Here is a 22,583-nt window from a genome sequence, read left to right on the forward strand (position 1 = left end):
TTTTAATAAATAACAAATTTTTTTAGTTTTATGTATTATTAATTATTAATGTGATAAAGAATTTATTAATTTAATAGCCAAAAAACTTTAATAATATTATGTTTTCAAGATGCTTTTATTCATTTAAAAATTTAGGATTATTGGCTGACCACCTTTTAATAATTTAATTTTTTACTATTTTTGATACAATCAAATCTTACAATTTTATTACAAACTTTTCAATAAAAATGCAAAAAGTGTGATGCCTAAATTATTCATTAAAGCTTCAAAAAAAAGAACAAAGTATAAAAATTCAAAGAATTTACAAATATTAAAAAAAGTAAAGTTAAAAAATATATTTAAATCAATAAAATCAAAAATTTTATTAGATAAATTTAAAAAAAATTGAAACAATTTATTTTATTGAAAAGACATTTTTTAAAAAGGAAATTATTGAAATTCAAAATATAGCTTAAAAAATATCATAAAAATGTTAAGTAATTTTAAGATAAATAAATATAATGCTGTAAATTTAAATAAAAAAACACATTTAAATTATGAATATAATGTATGTTGTTTGTAGATCACAGTTAATTATTAAAGTTATAAAATCAACTTTATGGGGAAGATGAAGAAGCATTCTTATTTATTAGCTTAACAGGACTTGCATCGTTATTGAAGGAAATGTTAGTTGAACCTATGTTAATTATCTTTTATATGCTGAGATGGTTGTTACTATTCTATTTTGACTCTGGATTATCTAAATTTATGAAAGATTATTATTAGTCTTTTGGTAAGAAAGGATTTCTTTTAAAGAATTTTGTTCTTGGTCTTCTCATGCCTCTTTTTTTCTCAATGTCATTAAATTGATCTTCTTCTACCTTTTGTTCATTTTGATTTAAAGCTTTTTCAACTGATTGAGGTGCCCCTTCAAAAGTTAGAATAGAGGAAGGCTTGTTATCAATTATTTGTGCTGATATAATTTTATTCGATACTTATTTTTTTGCTTCTACATCTCCTAAGTTTGTAGGTACTATTTTGGATGATTTTTTTAGGTTTTTAATAAATCTAATTGCTGATTTAGCTGTATCGATTATTAATATTAAACTATGCATTAATAATAATAACAAGCAGATAGCAACATAAACCCAGCCTAATTTAATTCTATCATCACTAGACTGTGAATCAGGGTAGTTTTTTAAATATGCCGAAATTACTTATAGGATTAACAAAAATATTTCAGTTAAAAAGTGATTGATGTTATCGATTTTGCGTATGTAAGGCTTACAAATTACAAAGAATAATGCTAACAAAACATTTAGAGTGGAAAGCAAAGATATTTGCACATAAGTTTAGTCATGGAGCATCACGATTATTAATGAAAACATAATCTTTCTTATAAAAAGAAGAACATTTGTATACTTACACAAAGGGTTATAAAGAGATTTTATTCTTTATTTCTCATCTAGTTCACTCTACGACATTTTATTTTCTGTGCTATCTACTGATACGTAATCTAAAAGTTGAGAAGACTTAGCTCCATCAATTACAAGGGATGAAGGTTTTTCAGATTTTAAATCTAGATCTTTTAATGATTGAGGATCTTATTAGGGTAGTGATTAAGGAATCACAGTCTCAGGGTAAATAGTATTGCTCGTATTAATTTTGAGGCCTCTTACTATACAGGAGAAAGCAATTCTTCTTTTTCTTTAATTTCTGGGTAATTAAAGATCTTAGTGTCTACTGAAAATTAGATAAAAGAAAATAAATGGCAGAGACAATAAGACAATAGAAGTAATAATAAAAAATGAATAACTAGCTCTTGAAAGATCGTCAATCATTTTATATGATCTGACTTGAAGAGTACAAGCAACAGAGAGATAAGTAAAGACAATCCAAGCTGCATAAATGAAAGAATTGAACTCCCATTCTTATTTTATACTTCTTTTCACTATATTTTATACTCTGCCAAGAGGAAGCAATGAAATAACCTTAAAGAAAATATAAACGCAAAGGAATATAATTAAAAATGAGTAGGAGTGAGACGAATTTTTTAGGAAAAATGAATCAATATTGTTGTTCATAAATTTTTCAGGAGATTTAATAATGTGGTCATTATCAAAATTTGGCATTATGTAGTTAGGAATATATTAGAATTAGAAACTTCCAAAAAGCTTACTGAATTCTTGTATGTTGTAAGGGTGATCAACATTAACATAAAAAAGGAAGTAAATATAGTTGGTCACATCGACTATTGAAAATACTTTGAAAAAATCTCCAAACAATGCCAATGGAAAAGCAGCACTCTAAGCTACCTTATTGATTGCTTTAACTGCTTCTTTTGTACCGTTTGTACTGGTATTATCATCTTTCTTTTTGTTGTTTATAAGATCGACTGAGTCATTTTACTTGCTTAGCTTATTATTCTCTATAAATTAGTTGTCTTGCACCTATAGTTACAAGGTTTCTTTTATCCAATCTTCTTCAGTTTCAATTTCAAGCAAAATTTCATTTTTAGATCTGACAGAGTAAGTATAAGTAAAATTCTATTTACTACCAATAGTGAAATTGAATATTTAGCTAAGCTCTGAGTGTGTAGGGTTGGAATTTAAGAATTAAATCTCTTTTTCAAAGTTAATATAAATTTGATAGCCTTTCGAAGTGCAATTCTACTTAAGAGTAAAAGTTTATTACTACTTAATTTATTTACAAAGATTTTTATTGTTTTAATCTGCAAATAATGTGAAACCTAATTCACATTCTTGACATGAGCCAAGTTATTTTTGAGAACAAATTTTGCAGTTTTCAATTTTGCAAGGCTCACATGAATTATTTGATTTATCTAAAATAAAATTGTCATCGCATTCAATACAAATCTTATTATTTGTGTTGTCGCATTTTTTACATCTTTTTAAATTACATTCTAATATACATTTGCTTTAAGATGGGTCTAATTAATATTACTGAGAACATTTTTCACATTTTGCTATATTGCTTTTGTTTAATTCAATACAATTATCTATAGCTGGCATACAAGTGTTTATTCCATTCGAAATGCTTGGTTTATAACCTGTTTTGCATTAAGAGCAATTATTTTAATTTTAATTTTCACACTTTTCACAGTTTGCTACTTTGCATTCAGCTTTTTCTTCAATGCATTAATCATTTTAATCAATTTAGAAACTCTTTTTACATTATTTGCACTTGTAAGCACTGTTATTTAAACATTCTTAGCAATTATTCACTTAGCATTTCAAACACTATTAACTAGAATTATCTAGGATATAGTTTTCTTTACACTATACACAAATTTAACCATCGCCTTCTGAGCACTTATCACAATTTTAAGCTTAGCAGGAACATAAACGATTAGAGTCCTACATAATAAAATTATTTTTGCACTAAGAACATTTGCCATAGTCATTTTAATTACAAATTGAGCAATTTTATATATTGCAAACACATTTTTTCTATACAGAATTCCATATATGACCTTCTTAACATGTTTCACATTTAGCTGAATCTTATTGATCTGCTTTACAGTTTTTACAATTTTCCCATTAGCAAATACACTTAGGTTAGAAAGCATCATTATTAAATGTGTAGTTTTCTTCACATTTGTTGCACTTATTTTTTTCAGTAGCATTCAATTCTACACATTTTTCTATTCCTATTTCGCATTGACCAGATTAACTTAGCTTAAATCCAGAGCTGCAAGATTAACATTTGTTTTTATCTCCATCTATACATTTATCACAGTTTTGAACTTAGCATAATTCACATTTATTTTTTTATTCATTTAAAACATGCTTTTATTCACAAACATCACATAATTATCCGTTTTTAGGGTTGCATTAAGAACAGTTTTAAACATTGCACTCGCATCCATTTTTATTAGAATTTATTTAATATCCTTAAATGCATTATTTACATGTTCCAAAAATAGCATAATCGCATTCAAGGCAATTTTCTAAATTGCATTCGCAATTACTGTTAGGAGCTTTTTGAGTGAAACCATCTTAGCACTTCAAGCAAACACTTTAATTTTAAAGGTTACATTCAATGCAAAATTAAATTTTGCATGTGCATTAGCCGTTTTCATCTACTTTATAATTGTCTGAACATTTCTAGCATTTTGATGAATCTGTAGTATCCAGTTAAACACAATTTTTAATGGCTATTTCACACTATGCAGGATCTTTTAGTAATTATTTATATCCGTCTTTGCACTATTAACATATCATAGCATTATCAAGTTAGCATTTGGAACAGTTTTCTACTTAGCATTTCCAGCATTCTTTTTTTTCACTATTTCTAAATATAAAATCTGGTTAACATTGATCACATATTTTACCATCATCTTATGTGCACACAGAACAATTGCTTACTTAGCAATCACATGATTCTCCATTAGCAGATTTCAAGTAATTTGTTTTACAAGTTTAGCATTTTCCATAATACTATGTATCACATTCCTTGCAATTAGGAATATTACAAATGCATTTGTCTTATTGTGCCTTAAAACCTTTCTAACATTAGCTGCAAGTTCCATCAGGTTGAATTTAACAATCTTTGCAGTTATCAATAGAGCATTTACAATTGAAATTTTCATCTATAACATAGTTTTTATCACATTTTTTACATTTTTAAGGAGAACTTGGGTCTAATTCAATACAGTTTTATAACTCTATCTTGCATTCAGCTCCTGAATTTTAAATAGAAAATCCAGACTTGCATTGCTTACAAAATTTCTCATTCTAAGAAACACACTCAAGACAGTTAATAACTTCACATTTTTTGCATTGATCTTTTGTTTAGCTTTAAACAAATCCTTTTTCACATTCTAGACAAACATTACCATTTAATTGATCACATTTTTCGCAATTACTTATTGAGCAAACGCATTAATCTCTATCTTTCTACATGAAACCTTCATTGCACTTTTTACAAGCTCCATAATCTTCTGTTGAGCATTCTTGGCAGCTAACAATATTGCAAATGCATTAACTTTGTGAACTATCCCATATAAAACCAGCTTAACATTATTTACAAATATTTGTTATGCTATCTATTTGACACTAAAAGCAGTTTTATACCTTACATTCACATTGTTTTGATATTGAATTAAACTAATAGTTACTTTCACATTAGTCACAAACAGTGTAATCGCTCTTGTTCAACTTAATACATTTATCTATATTTATTTAGCATTATTCATTTGAATCTTTTTTGTAACCATTTTCGCATAGTTCACATTTAGAAGGCTAACTATCTTTACAAGTTAAGCAATTATTTACGGAGCAAAGGTTGCACAAAGATTTACTTGAATCTAAAACATATTTTTCGATACATTTATCACAAATTTTACCATCATCTTTATTACATTACTAGCAATTAAGGACACTGCATTCACATTTTCCTTCTTTAGTCATAAGATATCCATTCCTGCAAGCTTTGCATATTCCATAAGGACTAGTCTAGCACTCTTAACAGTTATTTAAATTACATTCACACTAACTTTTTAAATTGTTCCAAATGAACCCATTTTCACATTAAATGCATTTTAAATTTTCTACTTAGCAAGAATTACAATCTGAGAACTTACATTCACAGGTGCTCTTATCAGTAGATTGAATGTAATTCTGTTAACATTTTTCACACTTACTTTTATCTGAAGCGTTCAATTCAACACAAAATTTAATCTTAATCTTGCAAGTTAAGCTATTTGTATCTATTTCATACCCTTCTTCACATATTTGACATTAATTTGGTTAATAATTTTTACATTTCAAGCAATTATCAACAGAACAGAGATTACACTAAGATTTATTTAAATCTAAAACATATTTTTCAATGCAATTATCACAAACTTTACCATCATCTTTATTACATTATTAGCAATTTTATACGCTACACTCGCATTTACCTTCTTTAGTCATAAGATATCCATTATTGCAAGTTTTACATGTTCCGTAAGGTTTTGTTTAACATTCTGAGCAGTTGTTTAAATTACAATCGCAATTAACTTTCAAGTCACTCCAAGTAAATCCGTTTTCGCATTAAGCACATTTTGAATTTACTACTTAGCAAGATTAACAATTTTAGAATTAGCATTCACACTTAGTCTTATCAACAGATTAAATGTAATTTTGTTAACATTTTTCGCACTTGCTTTTATCTAAAATATTTAATTCAATACAAAACTATATTTTAATTTTGCATGTAAAATTTGTTTAGTCAATTTCATATCCATCTTAACAAACTTCGCATTTATTACCATCATTATTTTAGCATTATAGGCAATTAGATATTTAGCATTAATTACATTTTTTTGTTGTTTGATCGAGAATGTAACCGCTTTGGCATTATTGACAAATTGATCCATCAGTAGGACTGCAAATTTTGCAATTTTCATCAGAGCAGATGCAATTTATATTTGATATAAGCTTATAGTTGTTTAAACATTTCTAACACTTTCCATAATTTGGACTGATATCACAAGATAAGCAATTAGGGATACTGCATTTACATTAATTATCTTACCAGGAGTATCCTTCCTCACATTAACTACAAATTTTATTATTTATGGTGCAGTTTTTACAATTATCAAAAAGGCATTTGCATTTACCTTGAAGATTTGGTATAAAGCTATCAATACAAACTTTGCATTTAGATTTATTACCCTCTTCTAATTCTAAACAATTTTCAAGTGCAATAATACAATTTTAACCTGTATTATCTAATTTAAAGCCTTCTTAACAAGTTTAACAAACACTTGTTGAATTATTTTAGCAAATAAAACAGTATTATACTTTACAATCTGGTTATTCTTTACAAACTGAAGTAGATATGTCTAGTTAAAAATTAGGAGCACAATTAAGACATATGCTTCCATCATTTTTTGAGCATTAAATACAATTTTTATCTTAGCATATGCATTTTTATTTATCTGAGTCATAAATATAATTTTATGAGCATGCTTTACAGAATCCTTCTTCAGTTAACTCATATTAGTCTTTGCATTTATCACATATAAGACCATTGTTTTGCGAGCACTAATTACAATTATTTACTGCACAAACGCATTTCTAGTTAAACTTATCGTATTAATATCCAACAGGGCATTATATACATTGACCATTTTTAAGCTCAAAATTATAGTTGCATATTAGGCATGAATTTCCATCCTCATAATTACAATATTTACAATTTTAGCTTTAACAGTAACAATTCAAGTTTCCATTTTTATCTTTTTTTGATTTAAATGTTTTACTGCAAGGCTTTTTACCGCGTTCGCACCCTTTACTATATTTGTCATAAATTGCATCTTCTGGGCACTTAAAACAGCCCCATTCATCATCACAAAATAAACATTTAGTTATATCTTCACATTTGCAAATACCATCCTTATTTGGTTTAAGTCCAGGTTGTAAACACTCAATACAATTACTTTGATTTTTGCATGTTTTACAAGAAGGACCACAATTTAGGCAATTACCACCACTGTCTATAAATTATGTTTAATTTTCAAGTTAGCAAGGTAAGCACTACCCACAAAAATTATTGAAATTTGTACAATCCTCGTTGTAGTAATTTTGATCTGGACAAACTTTACATACTCCTTAATCAACATACTTCCTATCTTTTGAAGTTTTTGCACAATTTGAGAGTGGTTATTAACATTATCCATCGATTAGCTCTAAATCTTTTGCACATGATTAGCATTTATTTTGAGGGCAATATTCACAATTCTTAAGACTACAACTTTTACAAGATTGACTTTTTGAATCGTAGTAAGTACTTGGACTACATTTCTCGCAAGATCCATCGTTTATCTTGATCATATCAGCTTCTTAGCATTCATCACAGACAATTGCATTTTATTCCATATTTAAACTTATTTTTTTGCAGCCCTTTGGTTATTTGACACAAAAATCTCCAATTTTAACATATCCGTTTGAACATTAAATACAATTTTTTTAGGAGAAAAAGTTAAAACCAAATCCATCTTAACACTTTTCACATTTAACAGAAGAACATTCATTGCAATTTGGGAATTTATTACACTCCATACATATATTATCAGAATCATTCATATAATAGCCATCAGGATTGCATTTTAAGCAAATCCTTCCTTTTGCCCACCGTCCTTATCTGCATATAGGTTCACAAGTTTAAAAATCAGGATAAATAAAGTAAGAAGAATCTAAACACTCATTACAAATCATATTGTCATTATCGCACTTACATTTTGAAGAATCGCATCCTACTATTTGACCCCAAACATTATAGATCTATCCATCAGGGAGTTTTTAACATTCCCCATTTGGTCTATTTCCTTTTTTTACATTATTGTAAACACATAACCTGCACGGAACCTCTTTTACTCTAGTAACTGCATATTTATCACACATCGAGCATTCAATAAAATCTTTAGTGCAGTCGAATTCCAATAAAAATCTTTAATTATTATTTAACTTTTGTTTAATTTATTACTAGCAATCCAAACTATATTTTTGAATTTGAAAAAACATTAATAAATACTTAACAAAAAATTACAAGTTAAAATTTAAAAATAAAATAATTTATAAAAAATGTTAAAATAAATAATAAAAGTATTTAAAAATTACATCTTAAAATTAAAAAATGGAAAAAGGTTGTCTTCAACTAGAGCAGATCCAAATTTGTTTGTTAAGCTAAATTAAGTTACATAGATTTGAACAATAACTTTGTCTTGGTTTGAGTTAAGCTTAATCTAAGACTGTATTTTACTTTTTTACTCTTAAATTACTTAAAGTTAAGCTTCAAGCTAATCCCCCTCAATTAAAACATAAGAATATAATTTTTATTAACTTTTTTTACAATTAATAACTTTGTCTCATTAAAAAAATTAATTAATAAATTTTACTTTAAAAATTATTTGTTCAGTATCTTTATCCAATCAATATCTAAATCTACAAGGCACTCTTAATTGAAAGAAGAAATAAATTTTTTCTCAATGAAAACGTCAAAGCTGAATACCTGGCTGAATTCATCATTTGTTTAAGTTTTGCACACTAATTGAGTTTAAATTTAATTTATAAATTAAATTAGCTAAAAAAGAAACTTTCTTACATTATATTATGAATTATATAAAAAAAACTAGTTTGAAAATCGTCATCATTTTATTCAACTTCTTTTTACTTTTAATATATTAATTTTTTTAGTTATTTCTAATATTAATAATTTATTGTGATGTCTTCAATTAAAATACGATTTTATTTATGATGGTTAAAGATAATTAGATATTAATTAAATTAACCTAGAACCATAAATTGATCATTTATTATTCCTAGGAGGATTTATTTTAAAAGGAAATCCTAATTTTTTTTATCAAAAAGATACAAAATATTATACTTTTTTATTAAAATATACAAAGAATTAAATAATTTATAATAGCGAATATAATGTTTTAAATATCTTGGTATAAATTAATACTAATTTACATTTATTAAGCTAGTAAAAGAAGTAGCTTTTCTTTTACATAAATTTATATCTATTTATTATTGGCTCTATTTTTAATTAAAAATCTTGCAATAATAATTGACCATAGATTTTACAATAATCATTAAGTAAGTAAATGACAATATTAATATTTTTGTGCACTTAATAATTAATAATCAGTCAAATTTAATGCGTAAGTATCTTTCATTTAATTATTGACTTCTTTATTTAATTAATTATGAGAAGTGATTTTGTAATAAGATAGTACTAATGTTTAAAGGTATTTTTAATATATTTCGATTTCTAAATAAATAAGATACACTTACCAAACAAATTTAAAATTTCATTTATTTTCCTCAGCTTTAATTAATTTTTTTCCATTTTAAAATTTAACTACAGTTTTATCAAGTTTAAATTTATCCTGCTTCTTTAGAGGAAAAAAATTCTGTAAAATGCATAAGTTAGTTCTATTTCTCTTTCAGCTATACTTAGCAATAAGATAAATTCTTTTATAAACCTATAAGAAGATATGATGAATTACTAAAGTAATTAACTTTAAATTGCTTATTGTTAATATTTTACAAGCTATATTTGTATGGTTAAAATCTGCATTAACCTATTAGACTTAACTTTTAAACAAACTAAATTTTATCATTAAAATGAGGTAACTAAAATATTTATTTTTTGTCTTAAACTCAATTAAAATGAGTTAGTTTTTAGTTTAAATATTTTTTAAACTAATATAAATTTATTCTTTTGCATGAATATTCTTCATTTTAAATTGTCTTAATCATTAAGATTAATAAATATGTTCTGTGAAATAATTTAAACTATAACTTAAATCATAATTTATTTATCATTTACAAATATTTGAGAGGTAATTAATTAAAAAAGAATTAATTAATAGAAAATATTAGGAAATAAAAAGCGTCACTGAAATACTATATTAATACTGTAAGGAATTATATATAATTTAATATTTACTAATAATATAAATGCATTTTTAATAGACTAATTAATTTATTTAGTTCATTGAGAAAATACTACTTCAATTATAAACTTAATTATTCAAATAAAATTGTAATTAATTTCAAAAATTTTAGAAATCTACATCAGTAGCTCTTTCCATCATGTTTTAAGTGTTTCTTTAGACAGGATTTGCATTAAATCCAACATTTTTATTGCTATTATTAACTTTTAGATCCCCATCATGAATTATATTATCATAGTAGCCATTTTTAGGAATAAATGGATTTCTTTTAAATAGCAATGGTTTGACTCTTTGCTTGTACTTTTATCTCTCTTCAGCGTTTGCTAAATTAGGAAGCATGTTATCGGATATCAAAAAATCATTAAATGAAGTCTTCGCTGTCTTCATAGGCACTTCCTCCATTTTTCTATCAATTTATGTAATTTCTGGTTTATTTTCTTCTAGATTATTCGCTTAAATATGCTAAAGACTTACAGGGTAGTTTTAATTTTAAGCCATTTAATTATTTAAAGATTATTATGGAATATTTTACTATTATAATGGTTAATCTCCTTGCATTTATTAAGGTTATTACTGTAAAGGGATAACTGCTTGTTATTTTTCATTTTATTATTAAATTTCGTTAAGAGATTTCTTTTCTTCTTCTTTCAAATGCTATTAGTGTTATAAATCATTCTCTTATGCTATCGGTAGAGGAGCTACTTTAGAACTTCTACCCTTAATTAACCAATAGATCTCAATGAATAACTTTGCTAAAACATCTAATAAATGAATTGCCAGTATAAAAACACCAATAGATACATAAGCCCATCCTATCTCAGGTTAGCTTGTGTTATATGAGGTAGTAGAAGAAGTTATATCATTAAAAAAGTAAATTAAAACTTGCATAGCAATAAATAAAGCTTCAGTAGCGGCATTTCTGATATTATCTATTAGCAAAATGTGTGGTCTAGCTATGATATAGAGGAAAAATAAAAGTATATTAGCTCCAGAAAAGACGCTCAGTGTGATTATTCTGTGATCTTATAGTACAACGAGAGCACCTGCAAAAATAATTTTTCTAAATAGAATAAAGATATTCACGTACTTTCCAAAGGGGGTCGAATCCATTTATTTCTATGTGTTCAATATTAAACCTTCTTGCTAAATTTCAATATTAGTTTAAACACTTAGTGCTTATTCTTTTTTATCTTAAGGATTTTAATCTTTAGTTAAACTATAATTTTGGGCATTTGCATTTTAATAGTTTTTATCTTCTGAAGCACTTATTTTATATCCAGAAACTAATGATAAATATCTGATTTAAAAGGACCTCATCGATGAAGGCAAAGCTATTTCTTCCTAGTTTTTTGAAATTAGATACCCAAAAAGTAAAGGAAAAGCAACCAAAATCAAAGCTACTAAAGCAAAGATAGCAAAATTTACTTTTTATAAAGTAGAGTCGAAATACATTGCGTCTTTTTAAAGGAAGCAAAATACAGAGAATTAATTGTAGAAAATCCATAAAATGTAGATAAAGTAATCGAATTCCCACGCTCTTTTCAGTGAATCTTTCAAATAAGTTTAGAGTCTCCCCATAGGTATGAAGCTTGCAATCTTTAGGATCACATAAACACCTACCATTCCTATTATGATGCAAAATGAAAGAGTAGTATTGTTCAAAAAGAAAGAATCTAGTCCATAGGCTTGGAACATGATACTAGTATAATATTAGTAAGTGTTAGAGACACTTGATTTAAGGTAGTCATACATTCTATCATAATGAAATTTTCCAAACATCTTCTGGAAATCTATCACATTTGTAGGTGGATTTGCTTTGACAAAAAAGAGAAAATAAACTATTGCTAATGCATCTATTAAATTAAACATGATGTGAAATTTTCCAAGTAAACCCAATAAAATGCCCACTACAACCGCAGTAATTGAGTAAGCTAATGCTATATATTCATAGGTGTCATTATAAAAACCTTAGGAATAGCTAGAGATTGAAGTTGAGCTCATTTGATTATTATTAGTGTTAGTGTTAATTTATTAGCTTTAAAAAGGTATTTTTAATATATTTTTGTTGATGCTATTACTTTTATATGATTTTTTCGCTGTTTTTATGTTCTAAATAACAAGAAAGATAAATGGTATTAATGCAGCTTTTATTATTATATTATTTCAATGTTTCAATTATATTCACAAATTACATTAGATAAATATCAAAATAAAATAAATCAATTTATCACCTGAATTTTCTATATATCAACACCAAATCCAATTCCAAAAAGGTATATTTTATGTTAAGTCAAAGCAATTTAAATAAAATAATTATTTAAAAAAGAATAAAAGAAGTAAAAAATTCAATTTTATGATTGAATTAATAATTTAGAGACAGATTTATGAATATAAATATTTATTATATAAAATATATTTTTGGTAATATTGCTCATTTAATCTATAGCCTATTTAATGAAGGAAGAAGTTTCTATTTCAGTATACTTCTATTCTAATTTTCAATTTTTTAAGTTAATTAAAACTTTTAAATTCCTTTAAATAGATATAACTAATAATAGTAACTAAGCTCTATTAATTATATTCTATGTTCGTTCATTCACTCTCTCCTCTTTTATTAGCTAGGAATTTAAATTTAAAACACATAATTTGATTGAATTAAAACATAAGTAAACATATTAAATGTACAAAATATATCAATTAATACTCTTTTAAATATATTTCTTCAATTTTACAAATATTTGATTAAGATTCCATTCTATTAAGCATCAATTTTTTGCCTATGTAAATATAAGTAATGATTTTTTATTGAGCTTCAAATTTATGAAGAAGGGAGAAATCGAATAAAAATAATATACTGTAAGTCCTTATTTATTCAGGAGATCATTAATTAACGCAATAAATATAAAATTTTCAGAATTAAGGTAGTAAATAGAAGAAAAATTGTGTTTTGAAGTTGTCTTTATTTATGAAGATTTATAGTATTGCAATTAGATGAGATAATAATTGCTTTCTCTTTCTCAATTTATTAGTGAGTTTCTAGTGAATTAAAATAATAAAAATTAATTAACTACTCTAAAATTAACAATATTTTTAATTTTAAAAAAATTATTAACAAAAAAAGAAACTTTGATTAAATAGGTTAATGAAAAAACTCTTACTTAAAATTTGTTAATTTTTAAGAAACTTTATACTTTTTCAGAACAAAATATTTTTTTGTTGCTAATATTGTCCTATCTTGTTTAATCCATTTCAATAGATTATCTTAATTTCAAGATATAAAGATAATGTTTATTATTAAGTTCTTACTTCATAAATTTGATTGAATAATTAATTAATTCATTAATTGTTTTAATTAAGATAAATATTATTCAAATAAATCTTTTACTTTTACTTTTTAGTTAAAATATGGTTTTTTTAACTTAATTTTATATTGAATAAACATTAGAAGCAGACAAAATTTTAGAAAATTAAAAATATTATAAATATTTATAGTGAATTTTAAATGTAAATTGCATTTATAAATACAAATTTATTATTAAACAAATAAATTAATAAATATTTATTTATTAATTAATTAAAATAATTATATTTTTATTTTAGTTATTAATATCTTTTTTATATTTCAAATACAACTATTGTTAGTAAACTCAATCTAATCTAGCTACTTTACTAGAATTAAAAATCTTCTAACACCAGCTATTAGAGCTCCAGAGAAGAGTAAACTAAAACTCAATAAAATAATACAAGGTATTTAAATTCCAAAACGCAATCCTGCATTGCTGTTAAAACCATGATTAAACTCTACAAATCCAGAAACAACTGTTATTATAAAACTATAAGCAAAATTCAAGATACCTAATAAAAGATTTAGTTTAATTAGCTTTGGTAGAGTTTTTAGAATGGAAATTAGTAAAATTAATATCTAAACAGCTAATAGTGTTATTTGAATAGCAAAAGGAGTAACTAAATCAGATTAAGAATCAGAGTCTTATAGATAAATTGGGTATCCTATAGACAAGATAGCTAATGAAACACAATACAAAATTAATAAATAGTAGAAGTACTTTTTAATGCTTGATTATAGAGACTTACAACAGTAAAATATTTTACTGTTTCTAATAATTTCATTTTAAAAACCTCTGTTGTTGTTAATAATTTGTTGTAGTACTTTATTTTCCATTTATTAATTTGATAGCAAGTTAAATTATCCTATCAAATTGAGGTTAGGGATGATTAAATTTAATTCTGAATAAATCTGCTGCAGTGCGTTAACTATACCACTCACTCCTACTCCTTGATTACCATATTTTCTTCTAGATCTAATTGGAGCTGTGCAATATATTATTTCAGGACTTGAGTATTAAATATTTATGAGGTTTGGATCTGTGTTAATCACAAAAGCTGGATTTTATTGATTATTGTTTTGATTTATTCCTACCTACTACTAAGGATATTGATAGCCATATTCATTATAATTATTATTTTGATTGTAAATGAATGGTTAGCCCAATTGATGCTATTAAGGATTATAGCTGTTATTATTATACTATTGGTCTTGAAGGTTCTGATATTAGTAATTTTAGTTGTTATTGTTCATTTTTGTACAGATAAATGTGAATACTTACTTACTTTTGTTGTATTTGTTCTTTAAATTTTTTATTTTAATTAAATTTTATGTATTAATAGATTAATTAATTTCTTTTTTAAAGGAAAGCACTTTAAGATATTTTTAGAAAATTTAGTAACTTAAAATTGATCTAATATTAAGATATCTAAAACCAAATAGTTGAAAGAATAAAATATAATAGAAGAAAGTCTTTTAAGATAGCACATAATCTCGAATTATCATTAAAAATTTTTACTTTTTAAAACATTAAATTTATCTATTTCATAGAAATTCAAATTAATTTTGTATGTTTATTTGTTTCTAATGAAATATGAATTTGAGTTTTTAGTGATTAATTAATTAATTAAGTAGATAGCAAAAATTTTCAAAGTTAAGTTGGTCAATCTATCTTTCTGTCTATATTTCTATCCAAATACTAATATTAATTTAAATCAATTTTCTATATATCTTATCATATAAGGTAGCTATCTGATTAGCAATCCTAATATAAAAATATATATCTATTAGCAATTATTTATTTAATATTGAATCTATAAAAAAAGCGTTCTATCTTGTAAAATAATTATTATTATTATGACGCATTCTCGAATTAAAAATATTTTTAATTTAAACTTTTTAGAAATTTTAAATTCATTTTTTATATTTCATAAATATCAATTTGAAATAAATTTATTTGTTTCTATAAATTTAGCCTTTCTAATCAACTTTGATTTTTATTAATTAATTTGCTTGCTTTTATTTTACACCTTACAATTAATTGTATGTATGTATGCATGTAGTAATATATATATGTATGTGTGTGGAACATTATTTTAATTAATTTTTTTCAAAAGAAATTTTTTAATAAAAATGATTGATAAAGAAAAAAGTAAATAAAGTAAATTATTTATTATTTTTTTGAGTAAATTTAAACTGAAAATGCTTTTTCCATATTTTAGTTTATATGCCTATGAATTCATGTGAACTATTTTCAAATGGAGTCTATGATTTAATAAATAAAATTTCTTATCTTAGCTTCTTAGTTATTTTACAATTAATTCTAAACATATAAGAGTTAATTAAAATAGATTAAAACTAGTAAAAATCTTCTAAATAAATAGACAGACATATTTATCCATATTTAAAAAATAAACTTTTTTATAAAATAAGTTTTTCTATTTTAATTTTAAAATATTTGTGCTCTATTTAAATGAATCACTTCAAAAATTAAAGTAATACCAACCACAAAATATAATTATTTGTATTTATTCAATTTTTTATCTCTGTTATAAAAAATTAAATTGATAAAATCCAATACTAGTTACTGTATTTTTTGAAGCCAAGCATATTAAGCTTTAGCCTCAAAAGAATAAATATTATATACTAATTGATATAAATCAATAAATTTAAAATTTAAATTAATGAGGAAATGATTAAATTAATTAAAAAATATTTAATTAAAATTTTTAATATTTAGATTTTAACTCACATAAATTTAAGTTGGCATTAACAATTACAGAATATATAAAATTTAAAGTTATTCCTTTCTTATTATCACATAAAAATGAGAATGATCTTTTTTAGTAATGTAAATTGGAAAGAATATAAAATTTAATACAATATACAAAAAGTCAAGGACATATGAAAAATTATTTTTAAAAAATTTTAATTTATACACTATTAATTAAAGCGCTTATTCAATTTCAAATACAATTTCCATCTACAAATTCATTTTGGTCTAATTACTTTACTAAAACAAGAAATCTTTTTGTGGATACTAAGATAATTGAGTTAGACACTAATGAAAACATCAAGATAAAAATACATGGTATTTAAATTGCAAAACGTAGTGCTGTATTGTTATTACCATCAGAATTAAACTCTACAATCGAAGAAACCATAATTATTATAAAGCTAAAAAAAAAATTTAATATAATTAATAGATAATTAAACTTTAGAAGTTTATGTAGAGTGCATACTAAGGAAACTGTTAGCAATATAATCTAAATGTAAATTAGCAAAATTTGAATAATAAATGGAGCAGTTAACTGAGAAACTGAATCAGAACTTGAAAAATAAAATGGATATCCAATAGTTAATGCTAAAGCAGCTATAAATTACAAAACTAGGATTTAGTAAAATTACTTAGTAGCCCTTGATTATAGAGTTTTACAGCAATAAAATACTTTACAATTTCTAATTAATTCATTTTAAATAATTCTGTTATTGTTGATCATTGGCTGAAACACTTTATTTTCCATCTAATTAGTTGATAGAAAGTTGAAACGTCCTATCAAATCTAGATTAGGAATGACTAAATTTAATTCTGAGTAAATCTGTTATAATGCATTAATGATTCCATTTACTCCTACTCCATTATTATAATGTTTTCTTGTAGATCTAATCGAAGCTGTGCAGTATATAACTTCAGGACTTGAGTATTAAATGCTTATAATGTTAGGATTTGGGTTAACTTGAAAAGCAGGATTTTATTGATAAGAAATCGGATATACTTCTACATTCTATTTCGGGTATTGATAACCAAAATTATTATTAGGAATTTTATCTATGGGTTATCCTACAAGATAAGGCTGAGGATTTATAATATTGTTATGCTAAGCAACTTGAAAATTTGGATTGTAAATATCTTGATTGTTATAGTTCATTTTTGTCTACTAAAATTGTATTTTTTCTAAATTACTTTGAATTTTATTTATAGTTTTTTGTATTTTAATTAAAATTTATTTATTAAAAAGAAAGCTAATGAAAATCAGATTTAAACCAAAAATTTTAATTAATTAATAGTGGATATGATAGATATTTTTTTATTTTTTTAAGATTTCTATTTCATCAAGAAAAAAAAGAAAAAAAACAAATAAAATACAACAAAAATACTTACAGAGAAATAATTTTATTATGAAAATGAATAAGATATTTTAAAATAAAATAATATATTTTTACTATGCAAAAAATTATCAAGTTTTTTTCATTTTTCTTAATTTATCTATTTCATCAAGTTTAAATTTAGTTTTAAATTTTAAGTTTTAGAAGAAATTATTTATTTACTTATTTACTTTTAGTTAAGTAGAAAGAAGTTAATTTTTGAAAATTAAATTTATCACCTATTCAATTACTAACAATATTTCAAATTAATTTTCTATATAACTTATTATTTAATTTACTCTTTAACTCAAATCATAAAAACTGAAAGCTAGCCATTCAAATAAATAGATACTCGAAATCGGTAAATAAAGTGATTAATACATACATATTTTAAGTTAATAATATCATATAGCCATTATTTAGTTTGGTTTTATTTCGATGATCATTTGAGTAAATTTAAAACATTAATATAAATAGATATTAATATTGTATTTTTGTTTATATTTATTTAACATTGATACAATAACATAAATTTTAATTTCTAAATTTAGAACTCTAATTTTAATTATGTATTAAAAATTTTTCTTCTATTTTATCTATTCAGCTAATTTTTATCAAGTAATAGAAAATAATACAAAAACTTAAGAAAAAGAAAAAAAATATCTATATCTATAATACGCTCATTTATTATGGCACTTACAGATTAATTAAGAAAGTTCAGTTGTGATTATTTGTAAATTTAGTTTCTTGAGTAAGAAATATAAATTTAGTAGGACAATAATTATGATTTTATATTTAATAAAAAAAATTAAAAAGAAATAAAAAATGGTTTTGGAGCAAGTTAGAACCTGAATGAAGAAAAAAAGAAAAATTTTCATTCAAAGATTTAATTTGTTTTTTGAATATGGCACTTTTTTTTGAGCAAAAAAGATACTTAAGGAATGCCTTAATTAATGAGCATTTACAGTATATAAAAAATTGATTCAAGATTAAAAGATGGCAATAAATAGGGGAAATAAGTGTTTTGAAGTTGCTTTTACTAATGAAGATTTATGGTATTTTAATTAGAAGAGATCGTATTTATTTACTCTTTCTAAATTTATTTCGAATTTAGTAGTGAGTTTCTAGTCAATTAACTAACACTCTTTACTAACAATATTTTTAATTTTTTAAAAACTATTAAAAAAATACTTTAATAAGATAAATAAAATTCTAAAAATTCTGAATATTTTTTAATTATTAAGAAAAATTAATTATTCTTTTTTATGATAAAAATATTTATTTTTTACTAATATTTAAATATATTAACTTATTTATTTTACTCCAAGTAATAAAAAAAAATTAATATTTATTATTAAACTCTTTCTTCATAAATTTGATTGAATAGTGAATTAATTGCTTTAATTTAAGAAATACTATCCATATTTATCTTTTATTTTTACTTTTTAGTTAATATAAGGTTTTTTGAACTGAATTTTATATTAAATAAACATCATAAGCAAACAAAATTCTACAAAATAAAAAATATTAGAAATATTAAGAAGTGAATCTTCTATTTAAATTAAATTTTAATACAAATTTAATATTAAGTTAATTGTTTTTATTAATATATATATAAATATTTTTATTTATGTTATTAATATCTTTTTTATTATTCAAATACAACTATTAATAGTAAACTCAATCTAGTCTAGCTACTTTACAAGAATTAAAAATCTTCTAACACTAGCTATCAGAAATCCAGATAAAGAAATACTAATAAACAATAAAAAACTGCAAGGTATTTAAATTCCAAAACGCAACCCTGTATATCCACTAAATGTATGAACCTCAAAAATATTAGAAACAATCATAATTATAAAACTATAAGCAAAATTCAAGATACTTAATACAAGATTCATTTTAATTAGCTTTGGTTTAGTATTTAGTATGGAAATTAGTAAAATTAATATCTAAATAGCTAATAGTAAAATTTGAAAAGCAAAAGGAGCAATTAATACATATATAGAATCAGAATTATAGAGATAAATTGGATATCCTATTATCAAGGCGACTAATGAAAGAGAAAAAATAGTAAGTAAATAGTTAAAATACTTTTTAATTCTTGTTTAAAGAGACTTACAACAATAAAAAAATTTACTGTCTCTAATAATTTCATTTTAAATACCTCTATTTTTATCAATAACTTGTTGTAGTACCTTAGTTTCCATTGAATAAGCTGATAATAGATTAAATTTTCCAATTAAATTGAGATTAGGGATGATTAAATTTAATTCTGAATAAATCTGCTATAGTGCGTTAACTATACCACTCACTCCTACTCCATCATTACTATTTTTTTTGTAGATTTAATTGAAGCTGTGCAATATATTATTTCAGGACTTGAGTATTAAATATTTATGAGATTTGGATTTGTGTTAATCACAAAAGCTGAATTTTATTGATAATTGTTTTAATTTATTCCTACTGAATACTAAGGATATTGATAGCTAAACTCATTATAATTGCTATTTTGATTGTAAATTAATGGTTAGTTTAATTAAACCTATTAAGGATTATAGCTGTTATTACTATACTGAGGGTCTTGAAGGTACTGATATTAAAAATTTTAGCTGTTATTGTTCATTTCTACCAGGATAAATGATAATACTTATTTATTTATTTATTTATTTTTGTTGTTTTTGTTCTATTAATTCTTTTGTTTTAATTAAATTGTATATTTTAATATATTAATCAATATCTTTTTTAAAGTAATGAACTTTAAGATATTTTGAAAACTTTAAAATAGCTCTATATTTAAGATATTTAAAACAAATAAAGTTGAAAAAATGAAATACTAATAGAGAAAAGTCTTTTAAGATGGCATACAATAAAATTTTCTTTAAAAACTCTTTACTCTTTAAAACATTAACTTTATCAATCTATTTCATAGAAATTCAAAATTTGTATGTAATTAATTTCTTTCGAATGAAAAAAAAATTTGGGTTTTTTATTAATTGATTAATTAAGTAGATAGTAAAAATGTTTTAAATAAATTTTTCTGACTGTCAATCTATATGACTTCTATCTGAATACTAATATTAATTTAAATCAATATTTTTATATACTTTATCATATAAGGTTGCTACCTGATTACTGCATAATATAAAAAAATCATATCATGAAGGAATTCTTAATTTATAAATGAAACTATTAAAAAATGCTTTCTATTTTGTAAAATAGTTGTTATTATAACATATTTTTGAATTAGAAATATTTTTAATGTAAACTTTTTAGAAATCTTAAATCAATTTTATATATTTCATAAATTTGAAATAAGTATTAATATATATATCTCTAAATTTAGCCTTTCTTATCAACTTTGATTTCTATTAATTAATTTGCTTTATTCTATTTTAAACCTTAGTGTTAATTGGATGTATATATATCATTCTTTTAATTAATTTAATTTTAAGAAAAGTTTTTATAAAATGATAGTTAAAGAAAAAAATAAATAAAGTATATAAACTATTGTTTCTTTTATTTTTTAGTAAATTTAAACTGAAAATGTTTTTTTTTTACTGTTTTTTAGTATTTATGTCTATGAATTTATGTGAAAATTTTAAAAATGAAAGTCTATAATTTAATAAATATAATTTCTTAGCTTAACATTTTTAGTCATTTTATCAATTAAGTCTAAAAATAGAAAAGTTAATTAAAATATATTTAAGCTAATAAAACTTTTTAGATATATTTATTTATTGATATTTAATAAATAAACTTTTTTATTAAATAAATTTTTCTATTTTAATTTTTATAAATATACACTCTGTTTCAAATAAATGATATCAAAAATCCAATATATAATAGTAGTAATTAATGCCAACCACAAAATATAATTTTAATTTTTACCATTTTTTATTTTTCTTATAAAATATTTAACTAATAAAATATATTACCGTAAAATCTCAATAGAAAAATTGAATGTATTTCATGAATTTATTTGAAATTGAATTTAAAATTTTATTTTTATTTTCAATAAATATTAATAAATGAGGAGTAAAAAGTAATTCATAATTTAATTATTTGAATACAATATTTAATGGCAAATATTAAAATATGAAATCTAGTTAAGAATATTACTATTTAGAATTTGTAGTCTTAGATCCAATTTAATTTACTGTACATTATGTATGGAGGCATTTAAAGCTTTAGAAGACTTTAAATAGTAAAAAACATGCGATTTTTCAGCGATAAGAAGTAAGTATCATATTGCAAAATTCCATCAAACTTGTAATACAATATAAAAAGATATCATAATGAATATCAATTCAACTTAAACTTTAAAAGTTATATTATTATTTTTTTAAATTTATAACATGTCATTTTAGACGTTATCTATGTCATTATTTGCTATTTTTACATATTCTTATTTATTAGATTCAATCACTCTTAATCTAAATTCATAATAATCTACATTATTAATTTTTCTGTTTACTTATTTGTATGATGTATCATAAACTTTTAACTTATCAATTTTTTATATTTTCTTTTATTATTTTTAAATCTTATACTCATTATTTTTTTGTTTATAATCTATTAACTTTTATCTCTCATCACTTATTCTTTCTTTCTTATTTAACTTGTTCTTATGTCATTCCA

The 22,583-nt window shown here is 23.0% G+C and overlaps 7 protein-coding genes across 7 annotated transcripts in view; 1 reads left to right on the forward strand and 6 right to left on the reverse strand. All coding sequences in view use genetic code 6, as the record gives it.

Annotated features, from left to right (window-relative positions):
- Positions 1-590: 590 nt before the first annotated feature.
- On the reverse strand, positions 591-8,393 carry TTHERM_000323149 (hypothetical protein; the record flags this gene model as incomplete). The annotated part of the gene is made up of 1 exon (XM_012796859.1): positions 591-8,393. The coding sequence occupies one exon, from the start codon at positions 8,391-8,393 to the stop codon at positions 591-593; it is 7,803 nt and encodes a 2,600-aa protein (XP_012652313.1).
- A 2,159-nt stretch (positions 8,394-10,552) lies between these two features.
- On the reverse strand, positions 10,553-12,454 carry TTHERM_00323150 (transmembrane protein, putative; the record flags this gene model as incomplete). Its single annotated transcript, XM_001013016.2, has 1 exon — positions 10,553-12,454. One exon carries the CDS (start codon positions 12,452-12,454, stop codon positions 10,553-10,555), a length of 1,902 nt encoding a protein of 633 aa, XP_001013016.2.
- A 1,621-nt stretch (positions 12,455-14,075) lies between these two features.
- Positions 14,076-15,050, reverse strand: TTHERM_00323160 (transmembrane protein, putative; the record flags this gene model as incomplete). The annotated part of the gene is made up of 1 exon (XM_001013017.3): positions 14,076-15,050. One exon carries the CDS (start codon positions 15,048-15,050, stop codon positions 14,076-14,078), a length of 975 nt encoding a protein of 324 aa, XP_001013017.1.
- Positions 15,051-16,762: 1,712 nt separating this feature from the next.
- Positions 16,763-17,725, reverse strand: TTHERM_000323178 (transmembrane protein, putative; the record flags this gene model as incomplete). The annotated part of the gene is made up of 2 exons (XM_012796860.1): positions 16,763-16,973; positions 17,205-17,725. The coding sequence occupies 2 exons, from the start codon at positions 17,723-17,725 to the stop codon at positions 16,763-16,765; spliced, it is 732 nt and encodes a 243-aa protein (XP_012652314.1).
- Positions 17,726-19,597: 1,872 nt separating this feature from the next.
- Positions 19,598-20,152, reverse strand: TTHERM_000323179 (transmembrane protein, putative; the record flags this gene model as incomplete). The annotated part of the gene is made up of 1 exon (XM_012796861.1): positions 19,598-20,152. The coding sequence occupies one exon, from the start codon at positions 20,150-20,152 to the stop codon at positions 19,598-19,600; it is 555 nt and encodes a 184-aa protein (XP_012652315.1).
- A 101-nt stretch (positions 20,153-20,253) lies between these two features.
- TTHERM_00323180 (transmembrane protein, putative) lies at positions 20,254-20,568 on the reverse strand (the record flags this gene model as incomplete). Its single annotated transcript, XM_001013019.1, has 1 exon — positions 20,254-20,568. The coding sequence occupies one exon, from the start codon at positions 20,566-20,568 to the stop codon at positions 20,254-20,256; it is 315 nt and encodes a 104-aa protein (XP_001013019.1).
- A 2,004-nt stretch (positions 20,569-22,572) lies between these two features.
- TTHERM_000323187 (hypothetical protein) overlaps positions 22,573-22,583 on the forward strand; it is a gene marked incomplete at both ends in the record, with an annotated part of 335 nt that continues 324 nt past the window's right edge. Inside the window, one exon of the mRNA XM_012796862.1 lies at positions 22,573-22,583. This exon is cut by the window's right edge and continues 141 nt beyond it. Within this exon, the coding sequence (XP_012652316.1) occupies positions 22,573-22,583 (11 nt within the window).

This window comes from Tetrahymena thermophila, assembly GCF_000189635.1.
Source record: "Tetrahymena thermophila SB210 genomic scaffold scf_8254691, whole genome shotgun sequence".
Taxonomy (NCBI): Eukaryota; Ciliophora; class Oligohymenophorea; order Hymenostomatida; family Tetrahymenidae; genus Tetrahymena; species Tetrahymena thermophila.